The sequence below is a fragment of the Bos taurus genome, chromosome 17 (assembly GCF_002263795.3).
Source record: "Bos taurus isolate L1 Dominette 01449 registration number 42190680 breed Hereford chromosome 17, ARS-UCD2.0, whole genome shotgun sequence".
Lineage (NCBI taxonomy): Eukaryota > Metazoa > Chordata > Mammalia > Artiodactyla > Bovidae > Bos > Bos taurus.
This window is the reverse complement of record NC_037344.1, coordinates 72,016,669-72,038,291: the sequence shown is the minus strand read 5'-3', so window position 1 is coordinate 72,038,291 and position 21,623 is coordinate 72,016,669. Positions and strand designations below refer to the sequence as shown.

The 21,623-nt window shown below is 50.8% G+C and overlaps 1 protein-coding gene across 1 annotated transcript in view; it reads right to left on the bottom strand.

Annotated features, from left to right (window-relative positions):
* MAPK1 (mitogen-activated protein kinase 1) overlaps positions 1–21,623 on the bottom strand; it is a gene marked incomplete at its 3' end in the record, with an annotated part of 52,734 nt that overhangs the window by 12,688 nt on the left and 18,423 nt on the right. Inside the window, 2 exon segments of the mRNA NM_175793.2 lie at positions 2,670–2,859; positions 4,360–4,542. Of these exon segments, the coding sequence (NP_786987.1) occupies positions 2,670–2,859; positions 4,360–4,542 (373 nt within the window).

Sequence of the window (21,623 nt, the reverse complement as noted above, 5' to 3'; positions counted from 1 at the left end):
ACCGGGGCTTCGTGCCTACCCTGAAGCCTGGACCCCACTGGGAAGACGGGGGAAACGTTTCCTCTGTCCCTGTGAGTTACAGTTCTCAGAAGAATGAGTTGGCTTAAGGAGGACCATGTTTTTCTACTGGTATCCTGCACTCATAGTAGATAAAAATTACTGGCTATAATTTAACAAACCAAGAGGTACATGTAGGGAAACCCTGTTCATGGTCATCCACGGGAAGCTCATGTCACGCTCTTAAAGTTCTTTTAACACTGCAACACTGAAAGCTAATACAGCAGTAACCAAAAACTGCCAAGGCTACAAAAAAATTTTTACTACAGTTCTATATAGAGGAAGGCAGACAACCAGGATATGGTACAAGAAATAGAAGAGGGCTTAGTCACACGCCCTACCACTCCCACCTGGCCACCTTTGGGGCTGAGTAAATTGAGATTCTCCTAGAAGAAAAGCCCCAAAGACATTCCATTTTATGTTTTGAACCCTCCTTTCTAGGCCCACCCAGAAGCATACATGCTTCGACCCGAGCAGCCTGGGGCTCCCCCTGGGGCTGTGGATGGAGTCTGGAGACCACACACCCCTGCAAGTTTCCCCAAAAACACGCTGCAAGCACAACCTCCAAACAGGGCCCACAACCCTTGCTTTCCTGTGGCCCTGAGAGAGAAACAGGAGGCCTGCGGGAGAGGGCTCCAGGAGGGCCTGAGAAATAAACAGGAGGCCTCTGGGAGAGAGTTCCAGGAGGGCCGTGAGAGGCCAGTGTATACGGGGTCTCAAGGCTGGGTACCAAGCACGTAGCATGTTTATGGAAACCAAAAAAGGAAGCTAACTGCTGTTGGCCTTGACTGTACCAGAGTCAAAAGCTAAAGGTCTAAGACACTTAAAAGAGCTGACATCCTGAGGGCTCAAGAGTAAAAAATATTAACACAGAAGTCAACGGAAAAAGGAAAAAGTGACTTAATTACCTGCTTGAAAATTCAAAAAAGAACCTAAATAACGATATTAGTAAGGCCGGGGGCTGTGGGCCGGCATCAGGGCCGCCCCCGAGGTCTGAGGAGGGGCAGGCGTCCCCTGAGCTCAGAGCCTGGCCCCTGCCCTGCCTGTGGGGCGCGCGCCACACTCCTGTCTGGACTGAGACTCTGGGTACGCATGCCCTGTGGACGATGCGTACCCCACATGGACGTTTCTCAATGTGGGCCAGCTGAACTGCTCCAAGTTTCTCAAACATCCTATTGTGTTTCTGAGTGTGTGTTAAATTGGGTTTCGAAAACACTGCCTGGACGGTGCAGACGGCTGATAACACGGAATCAGCGTGGGCACACGTCCCAGTGAGCAGGGAACGAGATGGCCCCAGGCAGACACAAGCCCACCAGCAGTGACGAGACAGCAAAGCAGTATGCTTCTGTGTTTCCTCTTCTTAAAGATGAACATTTTCAAGCAAAAGTCAACTTCTCCCAGAAATATTACATACTTAAAATATTAAGAATAGCTCTCTAAAACCAAACAAAAGCAATCTGCCATAGGAAAGCAGTAGGAGACATCAGAATAATCACTATAATTTTTCAAGAAAACCACTAAGAGCTGACCAGGTCTGGCTGTTCCTAAGAGCACCCTCACCCTTCAGGCCACCCTGACTCATGTGCCCAGACCCACGGACAGCGATCTGCTGGCTACACCCCATGTGGGGAGGGCATGAGTCTAACTCAGAAGGATATTAAGAGGTGATAGAGTCCACCCCAGCTGTGTCTGATGCAGGAAGCTGCCGCCACCACGTCTCACAGGCTGTCTGCTACACAGCTGTAAACACGGGAGCCGGCAGACCAGCTAACCATCTGAAGACAGGGCCACTGACAGTTCCAGAAGACCCTCCAGCAGAGCAGGCCTCGGCGCTGGTGCCCTGGCCCCCCACTCCTTCGTCTGCTGCTGCTCCTTCTGTCTGCAGTCCCCTGCGCCCGGCATGGCCACTCACCTACTGCAGGGCTGGCATGCTGGGAGGGACAGCACGATGCCACCTCCTTCCTGACACGTCATGGCCCCGGCCAGAGCCGGCGGCCTTCTCCTCTGGGTCTGGAAGTGCTCCTTTCAGAGCCTCCATCACCGCAGATGGTGCCATAAGCACACACTCTACCTCCGTGATGTACAAGCGACATGCCACTCCTGCCAGGACCACCCCGTCTTGACGAGCACAGCTCGGCAGTACGCCTGGAAACCAGGAAGGGTGAGGCCTCTGGAGCAGCTCCTCCTTAACGCCGTTCTGGGTCTCCTGAGTTTCTACACGCATTTCAGGATCAGCCTGTCTGTTTCTGCAGAAGCAGGCACCTGTGGCTTTGACAGGGACTGCATGAAGCCTGCGGGCCACACTGGGGAACACCGAGTCTTCCGACCCATGCACACGAGGGTCCTCTCACGCGTCCAGGCCCTCTCAGACTCACACGCGTCTCCACTGGACTCTGCACTCCCTTCACCGTGTCTGAGCGTCTGCAGACCTCGCTGCCTGTTTACTTCTGCTGCGTGTTAAAAGACTAGCGCTCTTCACTTGCATTTCTTTTTGCCATAAAACTGCTTTTGAGTATTTCTGGTGTTAATACGAATAGCAATAAATACAAACATGCCCCAGTAAAATGGGTGTCTCAACTCCTACGCCCTAAGTGAGAGCAAATGCGGCTGACCTTGAGATCGCAGGTGGTGTTGAGCAGCAGGTTGGAAGGTTTGAGGTCACGGTGCAGCACGTTGGCTGAATGAATATACTTTAACCCTCTGAGGATCTGGTAGAGAAAATAGCAGATGTGGTCGTTGCTGAGGTGTTGCGTCTTCAAGAGCTTGTAGAGATCTGTTTCCATGAGGTCCTGTACTATATACCTGTTTGGAAACGTTAAGGTACCAAAATAGCTGGTTACACTCAGCAAAGCACTGAAGACAAAAGAACGCCCACGACCCACTGTTCATGCTGATGCCCAGGAGGGGCACGAGAAGCTGACGGAAGGCTGGCGCCCCGCAGCAGAGCGGGCCTGAAGCTGTGGCCTCCTGCTCAGCTCCCGTGAGATGGCAGGGCACACACCTGCCTGGCGTGCACGCTGACGCCCCAGCAGAGACCTGGCTCACGCAGGACATGGGCATGAGTCCTGTTCCCTGCGTGGCCTACCACCAACAGGAGCCTCTGGCATCGCTGAGAGGAGCAGGCGGCATGGGGCACTTTCTCCTCTGGCCCAGCATCAACTCCTAATTTCATTAGTCTTTGATCTGCCTTCCTGTCCCCCTCCTTTCCCCACAAAAACCAACCATAAAACTTTTGGAAACACAGGCTGAGAACACATTCGCTACTAAATTCAGCCCTCAGTCTACTCGTCTGGCTCTGCAGTTCAGGCTGAGACTCAATGAATCAGACAGGCGCAGCAGCGCTACGAAGGGGCCTGCGGGCTGCGCCCTCCGGCCGTCCGGACTACCCGCCTCCCTCAGCAGCTAGAGTCTCAGGCGCAGCTGACTTCGTTCTCAAGGAAAATAAACATAAAAGCTGCCCGCGTCTAACCTCACCACAGCGTGCTTTCGTCAGTGTTCGGCGTTTTTTAAAACTCATGTCTCTGCACATATTATACACCTCCTACAGATTCACACTAACGGGGACACAGTTTGGGATGTGAAGGAAACACGACTGGAAAACGTGTCATCTGAGAGCAGGACAGCAGGCAGCAGGGGAGGCGCTGCACTGAGAGGATCAGCAGAGCTCAGAGCAGGGCTGGCGACAGCGGAGGCCCCGGAGACCGGCCTCCCAGGGGCGCAGCGCCCGGCGGCAGGGGCGGGGCGGGCCCCTTGGCACAGCCACGCTTCCAGTCCTGGGGCCTAGTCCAGAGTTCTAAACCGGCCACCGTCACCACACAGCCTCGGAGCTCAGCTGGCTCTGAAGATCAGAAGGGCCAGCCGCTCAGTTTTAAAGATGAGATAACTGGACCCAGATGTAAAATGCTGCTCAGATCAGGATAGTGTGGACTGAGCAGTGCCGTGCAGGGCCCCCTCTTCCACAGTCCATGGCTCCTTCCTTTTCACCATTATAATCAACCATACCTTAAGTGGGAAAAACATGACTGGAAAAGGTGTTGATCAGAATTTTCCACAACTGCACTTACTGAAAGGAAATCTTTACTGAAACTGACAGAGAAAAATTGGATTTGCCAAAGATACTGAGCATAGCTACCGACAACTGGAAAATCGGAGAAAAACCGTCAGTTGATGCAAGTGCCACAGTGACTGGCGAGCAGAGCACAGCGTCCCCGTCCACAGGCAGCGCTCCTCCCTCCCCACAAGCAGGGCGCGTCCAGGTGCCTGACTCCAGCAGGTGACGGAGCAGCTGCCTGGAAAGGATACACATCTTTCATCTGCTCGATGGTCGGTGCTCGAATAATGTCATTGATTCCGATGATGTTCTCATGTCTGAAGCGCAGTAAGATCTTTATCTCTCTCAGCGTTCTCTGGCAGTACGTCTGGTGCTCAAAAGGGCTGATTTTCTTGATGGCGACTCGGACTTTGTTGACATTGTCATAAGCAGAGCTAAAAAAAGAAAGGGGGGTGAGGGGAGACAGCATTAACAACAGGCCCCAGGACACTCTGGCAGCAAGCGTGAGGCAGTAGAGCAGGAACGCGCCCGTCACCCTGCGCAGGAAGGCAGTGTGCTGTCCACAGAGAGGCCCTCACGGGGGCAAGCGCACACGAGGCCTCAGGACGAGCAGAGGGTCCGGCCTGCCAACCGTGCGGACGCCAACGTCCACGACCCAGGAGCACGGGCGTGTGACACAGGCACGCCTGACCCCGCCGTTCCTAACAGCAACTGCATCTGGGGAGAGCCACCATGTCTGCCTCCGAAACAGCTTCCCACAGTTGCAGCAGACTCCATGACTCAGCAGAAACGCTCCAATGACCCTCAACCACATCTTCATCCCAAGCAAAATGGACCCAAGAGGGCAACACGGATACGCTGCAGAGCAGGGGACTGCGGTCACGCTCCTGTAGCGGCGTGTACTGGAGTGTGATCTGAGCAAGCACCGAGTCACTCTCCTGTACACCCCGAACTGCAACTGCACTTCAGTGGGGGTGGGGCAGGAGGGCGGCGACTGGGAGCAGCAGCAGTGTCTTACTTGCAAAACGACAGTCTTTCCTCCTCCCCACGCCCAGGAAGCTTGACCAAGACGCTTGGCTGTGCGGAGCTTAGTCGTGTCTGACTCTCTGCGACCCCATGGACTGTAGCCCGCCAGGGTCCGCTGTCCATGGGACTCTCCAAGGAGGAAGATTGGAGTAGGTCACCATGCCCTCCTCCAGGGGATCTTCCTGACCCAGGGGTCAAACCCAGATCTCCCATGTCGCAGACAGATTCCATACCGTTTGGGTCAACTTATAACAAAACCTAAAAAGTATTGTTCAAAAAATAACTCTCACACACACACAAAGAGGCAAAAACAGAAAAAGAAAAACACCTCTCACAGTCCTGACATGGGGCCCAGTTCTTCCCAAGGTGTCCTGAAGGTCTGGCTCGACAGAACCCCACGCAGCAGCAGTGATGAACACGCCGCCAAGCCCCTCGCGGCGCGCGCTTCACACTCTTTTGATTGAAGAACCATGTGAGACTTTTCAAAATATATTTCAAAAATTATTCTTAAGTGGGAAAAAAATCACAGGAGAAATCCTAGAAAACTGTTGGCATATCCTTTAAAGAAGAAAGCACAATTATTTTGGAATTCCTCACCAATACAAAAAAATTTGAGAAATAAAGAGTACTTCTTAGAAAGAGGTGCAAAAATACCTTTAACCTCATGCCCACTTGAGAGAACAGTCTCTAAAACTGGAACTAGGTAATGGAGAAGGCGATGGCACCCCACTCCAGTACTCTTGCCTGGAAAATCCCATGGATGGAGGAGCCTGGTGGGCTGCAGTCCAAGGGGTCGCTAAGAGTCGGACGCGACTGAGCGACTTCACTTTCACTTTTCACTTTCCTGCTTTGGAGAAGGAAATGGCAACCCACTCCAGTGTTCCTGCCTGGAGAATCCCGGGGACAGGGGAGCCTGGTGGGCTGCCGTCTATGGGGTCGCACAGAGTCGGATACGACTGAAGCGAGTTAGCAGCAGCAGCATACTACTTAAAACAGACACCCTCTCCTCCGCCCCCGAATAAAGGAGGACACTTTTCTCCAGCATTCGTTACTCTAACGGGACCAGCAAAGATCACAGCTATTTCTGTGCCCTGAGGAGCTCAAGTGCCTGCGAGCACCCAGTCATCTTACAGGAACTCGTCCTCAAGCCCCAGATGAATTCTCTCCTGAGATCCAAAGTGGTGGGGAGGGGGAGGTCACGGCCAGAGGTGAGCACGCTCAATTCTTAAAACGGTAGATTCCTACTGCTAAGTCGCTTCAGTTGTGTCTGACTCTGTGTGACCCCATAGACGGCAGCCCACCAGGCTCCCCTGTTCCCAGGATTCTCCGGGCAAGAACACTGGAGTGGGTTGCCATTGCCTTCTCCAATGCATGAAAGTGAAAAGTGAAAGTGAAGTCGCTCAGTCATGCCCCACTCTTAGCCACCCCATGGACTGCAGCCCACCAGGCTCCCCCGTCCATGGGATTTTCCAGGCAAGAGTACTGGAGTGGGGTGCCATTGCCTTCTCCGAAAAAGGAAACTACTGGTAATATAATGCAGATGAAGTGCAAAATAATTATGCTGAGTGAAGCCAGACCAAAAGAAAAGTGCCCCCCTCACATAAAATGCAACCTTGTCTGAGGACAGAAAGCGGGGCTGCTGGAGGAGGAGGGATGACACGATGGACATGGAAGCCAGGTAACTCTCAGAGGCCATCGATATTCATTATCGAAATGTCCTGATACCTTCAAGGGTGTACAGTATGTCAAAACTTAAAGTGTACACTTTTAAACTATACACTGACATACTGAGTACCAATGACTTCTTAAAGAAACTCATTTAAAAAAAGTGCCGGGGGTCCCCAAATGCATGATCAGTTCCAGGGCCAGGGTACAATTCCAGAACTGTATCTGGCAGTAAATGCGGAAGCAGAAGCCCACAGGACTCTGGAGGAGATTATTTAACAGGTGGGAGGAACGGGAACCAGCGTGAGCCGAGGACGCACGAGTCACACGGCAGCAACCTCATCTCCTGCTGTGACAGGGCCACCACAACGGGGGGACCCAGAGCGCGGCGGGGCCCAGCCACACTTGCCAAGGACTCCCCACTTCCGAGACTCCGTGTCAGAACCAGGGGCAGAACCAAACGGTGGTCCTCCTCTTGAGACGGTGGCAGTTCAGGGACGGAAGGAGACAGGGACAGACAGCATGCGCGGCCTTCATGACAGTAAAGCACTCCTCAAACCCGAGAAGGAGCTGAGTAGATGAAGTCCAAAATGAGAGTAGTAAAGAGAGCGCTGAGAGACGAGGCCTGCAGAAACCATATTCTCAAGGGTGAGCAGCATTCGAAGGGGAGCAGGGCCCAGAGGAGGCAAGAGACACCACTGGAGGGGAACAAGCAGGCTGCCTGCGGGGAGGCCGGCCCTCGTCCACCAGGCCCCTCCTGGCGGTGCGCACAAGGTCCAGGGACCACGCCACCAGGAGCCCCCAGAACCCCCCAGGGTCCCCTGAAGCAGCGAGTGGACGCCCTCTGGGGTGTTCGCCACAAGGGCGGGCCGCAGCAGCCCACGGCAGGGGGTGGGCGCACAGCACTGGCTGGGAGAGAAGAGGGCTCTGCTGGGGGCCCGTTCTCAGGGACTGCTAACACCCAACTCGGAAAAGGCCACGAGTCTACAATTTGAATCTGATCTTCTAGGTCTTCTTGAAAGTCTGTCTGTCTCAGGAGGAAGGGAGAGTACATTTCATGCTTCGTGCGTGCTAAGTCGTGTCCGACTCTGCGACCCTGTGGACCAAAGCCCGCCAGGCTTCTCCAGGCAAGAATACTGGAATGGGCTGCCGGGCTCCATTTGTTTTCTTGACCCAGGCCTTGGAAAGAAAACAAGAAAATGGGTGGGGAGACAGGGGTCTTGTACTTTCTGGCGTAAAGGTCTGAGGAGGCCTGCAGGGGATTCGGATGGAGGAAAGAGAGGCTCTGCTCACAGCAGCAGTGAGGAGGTGGAGGCTGGGAGTAAGATACGGGGGCGTTTAACAAGCCACAGAGGGGAGCACTACTGAAGAGAAGCAAGGTGAGGACAGCGCTCAAGAGCAGACAGAGGAGCAGGAACTGGCCAGACCATGAGGAAGCACCTGTAATCACCAGGAGAGAGTGCCATTTCAGAAGCCAGGAGTCCCAAACAGAAGTGCGTGAGAAAGACAAGAACTGGAAGCCATCTGCCGAATCTGCGATCAGTGGATGGGTGGGCCCTGGGTGGCGGCTGGTGAACAGGAGTGGGGACGGCGTGCAAACACGCAGGTGACCATCTTTAAAGAAGGCGAGGAGGAGCAGAGTGGCCAGCAAATCCAAGGCAACAACCAGAAGGCTCAAGCTGTCAGGAAGCAGTGGAGGGGTCAGAGGCGGGAGATGAGGCAGGGTGGAGAGGAGGCTCCCCGAACTAGGCAGGGGTGAGGAGGCAGTGTGCATTCAGGCAAAGCTGCAGGGCCCTCCCTGCAGGGACCTGGGGCTACAGAGCGGAGTACGTGTGTGACTTCCACCGCAGGAAGTCACAGGGATTTTAAGGGAGGCAACACTGGTGTCTGCTGTGAAGCTCCCTCAGGAGGTGGACTGCTGAAAGAACAGAACGTGTGGGCAGTGCAGCGGGCAGGAGCCCTCTCTGCCAACCTGGACCGCGATGAGGCCACCGCTCTGCAGAAAGCAGTGCCTACGCCACCAACCTCACGTCTCCTAGCTTGGTGGAAAGCGTCAGCCGCACCTGACTCTGAGGCCCTGTGGCTGTGGCCTGCCAGGCTCCTCTGTCCACGGGCTTCTCCAGGGAGACCTGGGTGGCCACTCCCTCCTCCAGGGGATCTTCCCGACCCAGGGATCTAACCGGGGGCTCCTCCACTCAGGTGGGCCTGTACTCTGAGTCCCTGGGAAGCCCTAGCTTGGTTCTGGTTCAAGTGCTCTCCACTTAAGCAGACCCAGCTCCTCCAGGGCAGAAGCACACACCCTGCATTGCTCATGCCGTCTTCTGAGGAGCCATAACCAAATTCTCGGGGAGAAACCAGCAGTGGAGGAGCAGAGACAGAGCTCCCCAACGCGAGAACCTGGAGCATATGTCCACACCCTCTCCCGCCCCCTCACCTGCGGGTGGGCAGGCTGCGGCTAGTGACGCGCTCCGAAGCACAGATGGGGACACGGGAGGGACAGTCGCTCTGCAGCGGGGCAGCCTGGCAGATCCCACCCCCACCCAGCAGGCAGTTACCACCACCACTGACACCCCGTGGACGCCTCTGGTAGGATGAGAAAGGCGGCTCATCTCTGTGGTGCTCTTTCCCAAGCCTGTCACCCCAGTCTAACAGTGAGAAGAACGTCCGCAAACCCAACGTGAGGGCTAGTCCACAAAATGACTCGAAGAGTTCTCCCAAGTCATGGGAAAAAAAAAAAAACAGTCACAGAGACACGAGGCAGACACACAACCAAATGCATGTGGTATCCTGGACTGCATCTTGGAACAGAACAAGGAAATCAGTGGAAAAGTAAACTCCAAATAAAACCCGGAATTCCATTATACCAACGTTGGCTTTGATAAGCATATTACAGTCATACACGACGCTGACATGAGGGGAGACAGAAACTGGGGGGGGCTTTCGGGAGTCCCCAGCACTATCTGCGACTTTTCTGTAAATCTAAAATTATTCCAACATAAAAGTTTGTCTGAAGAAGGTCTTCTGCTTAACAATACTTCCAAAATTGATGAAATAATTTGCATATGAAAAATATGGACTTAATTTAATAAGTAGAAGGAAACAGTCATTTCACAGTTAGCTACTTTAACCTCCCATAAAAATAAATGCCCAATGGAACAAAAATATCCCTAAAAAGGTAACTGAGAACTTCACTTAATTGAGCTTTAAGTCATATTCTACTCCAATCACTGGACAGACACTCACTAAATCCCCAAGTAGCCTAATGATCCACTCAGGTTGAAATAACAGAACATCATCCCTCCTGCCTTCCTCCCTTTGAGCATCCTGAAGAACAGGGATGACATCTGAAGATATTTACTGCAAAACTGCCTAAAAGACCAACACGCACTGGCCAACATAAGGTTTGCTACATTGTGGAATATTAATAGGTCCCTGTGCAGCCATTAAACGAAGTATGAAGACTGTACTAACTAAAAGTGAGATTCAAAATAAAACCACAGACTGCAGCTTAAAAATATTTATCTAGAAAAGCCAATTTGCAAAACAAGATAGGCTGATGGAGCCGTAAGTGATGTAAGACGTAATGTGAATTGTATTTTGTCTGACCATCTCCGTCTGTCCTACTGGGAGGAGAAGCACAACCACCGTGGTGAAGGTTATGTGGGATGAGGCAGCTTGAAGGGAGAGACCTGAGCTTAGTGAAGTGAGTTTCTAACAGTCTACACATCGTCACAGGGTTCGCTTCTAGCCATGATGGAAGAACAGAGGCTCATCTACTCTCTTAATTAAAAGGGAAAAAAGACAGGGTTTATGGAACAACGGTCTTCAGACACCCAACAGCAGGCAGCACAGGGCAGCGAGGCGAGTGCTGTGACAGCCCCTCTTTACAGCCTGGAGCATCCAGCCTGCAATGCAGAGAAGGGTAGTTTCCTCAAGATGAAACAGAATTCGAGATCTGGAGCGCCCACATCGGCCAGAATTTGTGAAGCAGAGCACAGGAGAGGAGAACGTCAGAAGGCTGAGGAGGCCCCTGAGCATCCGGCTCAGGACTGATCAGAGCTCATGCACGCTCCAATTCCAAGGCCAGGGAAGGAGCCACTAGAGAGGAGCAAATGGACTAAGCCATGTAGAACGAGAGTGGGAACAGCTCCTGTCCGACCACAGCACAGCAAGCCCAGTCCTCAGAGAGGCGGTGACTCAGTCCAGGGGCTAAATGAGCCTTTGACTGAGGGCTATTCTGGACCTGTGTTAAAGACACTGAGAAGAGAGCTCTGGAAGGAACAAACTGTTCAAGGAACTTAACTGCATCCCAGGGAAAAAACTCCCAAATATTCAAATGAATACAAAAAAAAAAAAAAAAATTCTAGCACTCAGTACAAAATCCACAATGTCACGCATCCAGTCAACATTACTAAAGACCAAACCATGGGACTTCCCTGGTGTCCTGTGGTTAGGAATCCACCTTCCAAGGCAGGGCACGTGTGTGTGATCCCTGGTCCGGGAACTAAGATCCCACATGCCGGGGGGCAACTGAGTCCACCCACTTCAACAAAGGCCCACCACAGCCTACAACTCCCCCAAACCCAAACCAACAAAGAAAGAAACCAGGAAACATATTCAGTATCTTGTAATGATCTATAATAGGAAAGAATTTGAAAATACATATACTGAATATACTGACTCACTTCACTGTACATCTGAAATATTACTAATCAATAAAAACAACAAAGAAGCAAGAAAATACCATAATGAAGAGAAAAAACAAAAAAACAAAAAAAAACCCAGAAAAGAGATGATAGAATTAGTAGACAGGAATGTTAACAGATATACTCCATACACTCATGAAGGAGGGCGTGATATTAAGGAGAAAACTGGAAGGTATAAGAAATACTCAAAATGAACTTCTAGAGACGCAAAAAACACAATGCTTGAAGTCAGCAACAGAGCACATCTTGAAGACAAAGCTGGTGGCCTGGAGGCCAGGAGCGGGCACCAGCCAGAACGCCATGCGACGGGGGAGGTCTGGGCGCGGGGGAGCGCAACTTCAGGGAGCTGTGGGACGAGGCCAAGGAGCTTAACATATATACTCAACTGGAACCTAACAACTTCACAGGTACAAAATCCGAGGGAAAGTAAGTATTTCCAGAAATGCGTTAAATGCCAAGGAAAGACACATACAAAGGCTCTTGCTACGCTGGTTTCCAACTTAGCAACAGGCACCGCTAAGCTGAGACTGTCCTTACAACAGAGGGAAGACTTATTCTGATGCCCACGTACTAGCTGAGAGATGCTGCAGTAAGATACTTCTGGTATCAAGCTCTGAGATTATAGAATTATTTCTGGATTCCCACTTGGACATACAAGGATAATCTGATATATTCTGGATTCTGAGTCATTTCAGATCTCCTGTGTTTGCCAGCTAGGACTGACAGCAGCAGTCTTGCTTGGGGAAAAAGTATGTGAAGGAAAAAACAGCCTGCTTCAAATTGCTCCATGAAAACTGTACCCTCAGTCTTCAAACGTAAGAATAAACAAAATAAACATAATGCTTTAAAAAAGCACTATTTCAAAATTTCAGTATTTCTCTCTTGTGGAGGCGAAGAAGGCAACCCCCTCCAGTACTCTTGCCTGGAAACTCCCATGGATGGAGGAGCCTGGTGGGCTGCAGTCCATGGGGTCGCTAAGAGTCCGACAGGACTGAGAGACTTCCCTTTCACTTTTCACTTTCAGGCATTGGAGAAGGAAGTGGCAACCCACTCCAGTGTTCTGGCCTGGAGAGTCCTGGGGACGGGGAGCCTGGTGGGCGCCGTCTCTGGGGTCGCGCAGTCGGACGCGACTGACGCGACTCAGCAGCAGCTCTTGTGGGGGAGTTCCTCTCACTGCTAGAGTTGCTTTGATCACGTCTCATGACACCAATCTTCCTGAACTTTCCTGCTTTTTTCCAGGTACATCTGGGTCTGTCTGGGGCCCTGAGGGCAGAGCGCTCAGCACAGTCACTGCTCTCCAGGGCTGGAAGTACCCACACCAGCTCCACTTTCAATGTGGATAATGCCTTCTCACACACACTCTAGGGCTGCAGCCGTGAGGAGCTGCCCACAGGGCTGGCTTGCCAGCTCTCCACACTCCAGAGCTGCCTCCTCTCAAGGTCATACCTACTACAGGGCGAAAGGGGCTCAGCGAACGCTCTTCCACATTGAGGCAGTGGCCTTTAAAATAGACACCTGAGGACAGGGTGGAGTAGCCAGGGGGAGGGGTAGCTGAGAAGGCAAGTGTTGTACTGAGCAGGGATGGGGTAGACCAGTGAGGCAGCAGACCCCAGAGATCGCCACAGGGGGCTGGACCATACCACACCAAGAGCTCCAGCATTTCAAATGGGCAGAAGGTAAGAACAGATTCTCAGTGTGACAATACACACATAGAGACATGCCGGGTGAGTCACACTGCTGCTAAGGCGCTTCAGCCATGTCCGACTCTGTGCGACCCCATAGACGGCAGCCCACCAGGCTCCTCCGTCCCTGGGATTCTCCAGGCCAGAACACTGGAGTGGGTTGCCACTGCTTTCTCCAATGCATGAAAGTGAAAAGTGAAAGTGAAGTCGCTCAGTTGTGTCTGACCCTCAGCGACCCCATGGACTGCGGCCCACCAGGCGCCCCCGTCCATGGGATTTTCCAGGCAAGAATACTGGAGTGGGGTGCCACTGCCTTCTCCGGATGAGTCATAAGGGAAATGAAGTTAAAACCACAGAGCACACCCATTAGAACGGCTAAAGTGAAAATCACGACCATACCAAGTGTTGACGAGGATGTGGAGAAGCCAGGACTCTCACAGCCTGCAGGTGGAACTACAGAACCGCACAACTGCTGTGATAAGGCTCGGTGGTTTCTGAAAAAATTAAGTGCACATTTAGCATACAACGCAGAAGCTCCGATCCTTGTGATTTACTCAAGAGAAGTGAAGTCAGATGTCTACGACAACCGCCAAGACACAGACACAACCTGAGTGTCCACTGGTGGGTGAATGGGTGAGGAAGAGGTCGTCTGTAGCACACAACTGAGCCCCAGTGGGCCACAAGGAAAAAAGGAACCGTGTTCTCTGCCACAGAACAGATGGGCCGACAGGGCGCTCTGCTAAGCGAGGCAGGCCAGACAGAGAAAGACAAAGCTCTCGAGATGCCACTTACATGTGGAATCTCAAACACAAACACATAACAATCCAGGCTCACAGATACGGAAAACAGCCCAGCGGCCGGCGGAGGGCAGCTGGGAGGAACCAGGTGATGGCGGCCCCGAGGCGCAAACGTACAGGGCGACATAAACCAGCCCCAGTGTGACGCGCAGCTCAGGGCCAAGGGCCAGCGGCACCGCCTGACCCCGCTCGGCGCAGACGCACACCCGCCCCGCCGGCCATGCTGCGACACGACACACCCAGGCCAGACCACTGTGAGCACACGAGGAACAAAGCACTGTGAGCCGAACATACTTCAGCTAAAAAAGAAAGAAAACGTGCCTGCAGAGACGTGTGTACAGCTGCCTGTAGGAGCTCCATTCGTAACACTCAGAAACTCGGAGGAACCCAGAGAGTCCTCAACAAGGAAAGGTCAAACGGTGTCACCCAGGCAACAGAAGAGTGCTGAGCAGCAAAAAGGAAAAGACCAGGATGGACGGGGAAATCCACGCCCACAGCTCGAGGTAGGCCGAGGCTGGCACACGGCGACAGACGGCTGGACCGTGGCTGCCTGGGCGCGACACTGACCGCACAGGCACAGAGGCCTTTCACGGGGACACAGCCTTCTCTACGCCCTCTGCGGGGGTGGGGGGCACACAAGTGCGTGTCCTTGCCAAGGCTCACTCAACCACGCACAAAGGAAAGGCGCATTTTACTGTATACAAGTTATTCCCCCAAAGGTGATGGTGGGGCTAATTTTCTTTCATGGTTCATACTGAAGACAATTTCAAGACAAATGTTCAAGACAGGCTCTGAGCAACGGCAGCATCCTTAGAATAAACACCCAGGCTTCCACAGTCATTTCCAAGGCTCTGACAGAAATACAACATTTCTGGGCCATTCAGGTTCTCCCCGCTTCCTTCCTGGCCCCCTGCCATTACAGTTACTTCACAGCAGAGGTTCAGTAATATTTGTGGATAATAAAGTTTGTCTAATAAAGGAGGTAACTCATCATGCATTAGGCTCACATACTGTACACGTTGTTAAGCAACTAAAATGCTACCTATCAGCAGCTGTGAATGGGTTATTTTTAGAGAAAGCTATTAAGCTGTTCTCTAAGCTACCCATTTTGGTGAACTTTAATTATCTGAACACAAAACTACAGTACTTTGTTTCATAGATAAAAATTAACTTGTCTTCAGATGCTAAGTTAGACTGATCCAAATTAATGTTCCAAAAATAAGTAGGTAGATAATACAAATGGCTGCTTTGAAAGAAAACGCAGTACTTTAGCCTGATTATCTCATAATTTACTAACCAAGAATGCCAGTGCAAAGGTTTCTCTGGAGGGTGCGAACCATTAAGTAAAAGCTAAAGTCATTTTAGGTGTAAAACCACCATAATTTTACCTATGACTCAGTGCTCCATAAACTACAGATACGGCAGCTTAAAATCTGATGTCATGAACACGTGTGCAATCTCTTTAGGAAAGGTGCTCTGGACAGCCCAGAGCTTGAACAAACTTGGTTGTCTACATACACATTTTTAAATCTCTCCAGCAATAGTCAGATGAGTCCCAAGTCTGCCTTTTCCCTTACCAGCCCAGACATCACCGAACTACTCAACACCTCTGAACTCAAAAATGAAGAAGAAAGTCTCCCTGGAGAAGGCAATGGCACCCACTGCAGTGCTCTCGCCCAGAAAACCCACGGACAGACCAGCCTGCAGTCCATCGGATCGCAAAAAGAAAAGAAGAAAGTCTAAGGGCTACAGAGATTGCAAAAGCAGCAGATGAAAAGCCCTAAGATAGTCGACCCCTCCCCAAAGTGGAACGGGGAAGCCTGGCGTGCTGCAGTCCATGGGGTCACAGAGAGTCAGACACGACCGAGCGACTGAACTGAACTGATGCTCTATACGTCTGCCCTGATAGTGCTGACCAAGTTACAAAAAGAAGATTTCATTAATCTGTGTTTAGGCTTCTTCCAAACATAACTATAAAATTTCTTTTAAAATATTTTATTTGTATACAAGACAATGGAAAAAACCCCACACCCAGTTACGTGGCTGAATGAATTAATGCATACATACATAGGTACACACGGATACAACCACAGAAAGATACAGAGCTGTAGTGACTTACACTTAGTAAAGGTTCCACAAAGTTTGGGGAACTCAGCCAAGTACACAAATTACTGAAGAAAAAAGTATGAAAAACATTTCTCTCCACAGGAACAGCTACCCTAAGAAACCCCACCAGGATTCAGCACGATCATCGTCCTAAAAACCCACAGCCATAAACTGTTACCTGAAGCACGCTCACACTTCAGTACGGCAGTCAATACTCTCTGTGCCAGATCCGCTGCACACTCTAACCCAAGCAGTGCTCTGGAGAAATGGCTTTGGAGCTCACCGATGCTCTGAACTCGTCATGAGGCCTTGAGGAAGCAGAGGGGCTGCTCACGTGTGCAGCATCCCCTACACGCCCTTCCCCCTCAGCGCTCCCCTCCCACCTTCACTGGGCAAGAATCCCAGGACGGTCCAGGTGGGCTGGCTCACAGGTGAGCTCTGAACAGCCAGGAGTGGTGAACCAAGGCCATCAGGTCTACCCCGGATCTCCGCACTCTGGGTAGCCACCCGGGCAGACTGAGCAGAACTGGGATTCAAACCAAGGGACCTCCAAACCCCCTGTTCTCAGCCATGACACCACACGAGGGCCAGCAGCACCCACTGCCATGCCCTCGTGCTGGTGATGAACCCAAGTGTGGTTCTTAACTGGACCAGAGTCTCACAGGTCAACTGAAAAGAAGCTGAGGACAAAAATTTAAACCATCATACTGACCACGATACAGAAAGCATTCTGCTTCCCCAAGTAGCCTATGAGTTTTGAAGGTTTTGGCTATTTACATCATCTTCCTCAGGATGCGCCAAAATCCTCCGAAACAAGCGGCAAGTGAGTACTGTAGGTGAGGAGAGCTGAGGCCGGAGACGTGAAGGCACACCAAACACAGAAGGAGGGGCGTGGAGGAGAGAAGAGGGGCCCGCAGACAGGCCCAGAAACCCATACAGCCGAGGCTCTTCAGTGGGGGCTCAGGGGAGAAGGAGCAGGACAGGGAGCTGACCTCCAGAGAGAGGACGGTTTTCTCCCTGCTGGCCATCTAAAACGTGCCCTGGGGAGTCATCAGGGACAAACAGAGGCGTGGAGGGCCATCCCCAGCACAGCAACTCCAGTTTAGATGAGAAACCCAAGTTTCTCATGAACCGAACAATGTCAGAAATATTAACACCCACCCAGACATGTGGAGAAGGACTAACACAGAAAAATGTTGAAGCTGGAAGCACACAGCATTATTATCTGAACTGAAAAGAGCCGCCTGCACACTGAAGCAGGTGGTGAGATGTTATATAACAGACGCTAAACTAGGTAAAGAAGAAAACTGCAACATACAATTATAACTCTAAAATGCCAGTCAGGAACTCTGCAGTGGGAGCTGGAGAACTAATTTTACTTCTTTCCATTAAAAAGTTTCTGCAGTTGAAGTTGTTTTTTCTTTCCCCAACCCATTACGACAGAAGAAGCAGACAAGGAAAGGGAGACCCTGAACAAAATCTGCAATCATTCACGTTTGTGTTACAAAATATAAGCAAATTAACTCTCATTCACCCCTGGAGGGAAGGTAAGTTATAAACCCTCCTGAACAGGCTGGTACGACAATCCCTACCGAAATCATACATCTGCACCCAAAATGGAACACCAATAGTAACCAATGAACCTAACTGTATTTCAAATGAATAACTTAACCACAATGAAGGGCATGAGAAATCAGAAATCAGCCTAAGTAACTTCTGGAAACAGGATCTTTTTTTTTTCTTGGCCCCATGGCATGCCCCCTGCAGTAGAAGGGTGGAGGAGCCTCCACCACGGGACCACCAGGAAGTCCCAGGAAACAGTATTCTAACCGGATGCTGTGAAGCTAAAGCAGCAAAGGGCTGAACCCAAGTCCTGTAACCTAGTCAGTGAACTTGCCTCTCACAAGGATAAGGGTTAGCAATTCTGAATCTACTTTATGTATAAATAGAATGGGACTGAACAAATAAGCAAACAAACGGAAGATAATGAGAGCCAAGCTGGCAGAAGAATCACAAACAAGAGGGAAGGCTAAAATGAACGACACGGTGCTCGCTGCACTAGGAGCTGAGACATCAGGAAGAACTCAGAGTTTTCAACGCACAGAGACAGACACAGAAACACAGACGTGTGCGCGCAGTGGGTTGCTACACACACGTCCATTTTCCCAGTTCTGTTTGCGGAGAAGACCTAGAAGCCACAACACCCCAGTAGAAATGAGCACACTTTTAACAACTAAGAATGTACTCAAACAAGGGTGGGGGCTGTTGGAAGGGTCAATCTGAAGGAACAAACGCAGGTCAAAAGTGAAAGAAAGGTGAAAAGTGAATGGGCTTCCCTGGTGGCTCAAACGGTAAAGCGTCTGCCTGCAACGTGGGAGACCTGGGTTCGATCCCTGGGTCAGGAAAATCCCCTGGAGGAGGAAATGGCAACCCACTCCAGTACTCTTGCCTGGAAAATTCCATGAGCCTGGTGGGCTACAGTCCATGGGGTTGGCAAAGAGTCAGACATGACTGAGCGACTTCTCTTTCAAGTTTAATTTTAAAATGACAATATTGGGTTATAACCCACAAAATAAGACAAATACCCATGAGTTTATACTGACACAAATAAATAACTGAATGGGGAGAAGGAACGGCTCTTTCTCACAGAGGCAATCCTGTGTGGAGTGCCTAGAAGGAACAGGAGCAACAGAAAACCGTCATTAGGTAAATACCACAGTGATTTTTCAGACAGGATCCAGGGATGGATCTTAATCTAGTGATAGAAATCTGAGAAGAAACAGCGTATCTATCTGCTTAGTCTCAAAGTACATCCTCTAAGATATTTATTAATTACAAAGGGGTAAACAGACGGACATTACCTTAACCAGGTGATTAAAGTTAACGTCTCTAGGGATAAAATATTTCACCAACACAAACCCTCTGATACTATGTAGTGAGAAAGGCACATTGTCATTTCTGTTAAAACTGCATAATCTCATTCCATCCATGAAAAAACAGGTAGACACACTGAGGGGCCGTCTACAAAAACAGTCCAGTACTCGCCACAAGAGTTATCACCCTGGAAGTCAGGAGAAAACAAGAAACGTCACAGCTGGAAGAGACTGCGGAGACACCACAGCCTAGAAGGAAAAGCAACACCAGTGGGAGACGGGGAGCTGGGAATCAGGCCTGCGTCTAGTGCTGCACCAGCTGTAACCTCCTGCTTTTGGAGGCATTACTACAGACATATACAGGGTTAACACCGAGGGGTCTGGAGAACCCTCTGGATTCTCTTTGTACCTTTTCTCAAAAATTACCTCAAACCAAAAAGTTAAAAAAATAATATCCTCTTGTTAAAGCTGTATGCATATATAAATATTTGTGTGTGCATATGTGTAACAGATTTTTTTAGAAGAGCAGAGAATGAGAAAAACGTGAAAAGAGGGAGACAGACTAAGCCTAAAAGCCACGGTCACTGGTGTGATAAAAGGTGAGGGAATATGGAAGACTACATCAAATAAGGAGCATACTAAGACACTCAGAAGAGCTTCTGACATACGTGTTCCATGAATGTTTTTAATTAATACACCAAAATGGTAAAAGAACGTACAAGGGAATGGTTAAAGCTATGATGCTGCTGTGATCCTGGATGCTCCCGCCCAGCGCCTCTCCAGTGTGGCCACACGCTGGAACAACCCATGGAGCTTTAAAAGCCACCATGTCTCACAGTCAGAAACCAGCTGAACTGGTCTTAGGGTGCAGTCTGGGCAATGCTGGGGACTGTTTTTCCAAAAGCTCCAGGTGGTGCTAATGGATAACTGAGACTGAGCTTCACTGCTTCAGCCCTCTCCTCCTCTGTCCACCCTGGCCTGGACTGGGACCTCTCGGTTTCAGGTCTGCTGTGGACAAGGCCTCCCTGCAGAGTCAGATGGAAGGTGAGAGAACACTTCCCTTCAGGGTCCTCTGCTTTTCCTCCTCCACCTGGGGGAACACCTAGGAGATCATACTGATGAGGAGGACTTAACCACATTTAAATGAATAATACCAGAAACTGGAATTACTTTGGAGACGGAAAATCTGACCACAGAACAGGAGGACTTCTTTTGCTCCCCAGTATCTTCAATCGTTTAAAATGAAATTTGGGGGCTTTTTGTTTTCGGTTTAGGCTACAGCATTTCTCTCAATTTTAAGTGGGTTGAAAGTTAAAACAGAGAGGAAGAATGACGTCTTGCTCCCAACACTGTCTTATCCACCCTCACCCCATAGGCATTCCGTTAGTCTCTTCTTCATCCTTCCATTACTTCCTTATCAAACACATACTGACTTTATTTATATGTTTTGGAGTGGAATGATTTCCAAATCTAAGCAGGCATCAGAATCATCTGGGAGCCTTAAAAACTGTGGGTACAAGGCTTCCCTGGTGGCTCAGTGGTTAAGAGTCCGCCTACCAATGTAGGAGACACGGGTTCCATCCCTGACCCAGGCAGATCCCACACGCCATGGAGGAACAAAGCCTGCGGGCCACAACTGCTGAGCCTGTGCTCCGCGGCCTGGGCGCTGCAACCACTGAAGCCCGAGGGCTCTGGAGCCTGTGTTCGGGACAAGAGAAGCACTGAAATGGGGAGCCTGAGCCCCCAACTAGACATGAGCCCCTGCTCACTGCGCCTGGAGCAAAGCCTGGGCTGCAGTGAAGACTCAGCAGCCAAAATACAGAAACGAGTTTTTTAAAAAAGTGTGGGTACCAGTTTCTGTTCATCCCTACCGACTTGCGTCGAGCAGAGTCTGAAACTCTTTTTACAAAGTTCCCTCAGGTGACTTCCTGAGACAGACACCTCTGAATGCCCCTCCACAGCGCTCATCCACAGAGATCTGCCCCTCCACCTTGCCTGGGTCCCCGGGAGTATGGCTCCTTCCTGGCCATGGCAGACCAGGTAACACCTCGCATGGGGAGAACCCATCCATCCACAGGCTGAGCTGGGACAGCTAACTTCTCTTCTCAGAGCAGCGGGGACTGCCACACAGAGATTTTAGGACACCCCTGGGCCAGGCTGGTTCAGGAACGTCCGTCTGGAGAGCAACGCACACCCAGGCCTCATCCTGCAGGCCTGCTGCTCCAGGGAGAGCGATGGAGCCACTGCCCTGACCCTTGACCCTTCTCGATTCCTCCCCTCAGGCCCTAGTCCAAACGCCCGTGCTTCAATAATCAGAGAGCACACACAAAGGGTCCCCAAGACTTCAGAGACCGACAAGAATTCCGTAGGACACTGGTCAGCACACCAAGAATTTCTCTGAAATTACTCAAATGTTTCATTGCTCAAGTTACTGTGGAAATTTTCTTTCTGAAATCAGTTTCTTTTCTTTTCTCCCCATATTATCTCTTCACTTTCACCTTCAAGCAATAAATACATCTGCCATCAAACACCAAAACCCAGACAGAGAGAAACACAGCCAGAGACAGTGGCTGCCCCCAGATAACTCCCAACACTGATCCTTCACACATTCAGAGGAACAGCTGATCTCCAGGACAACTGTTGGAACTCAGGCCTTTACT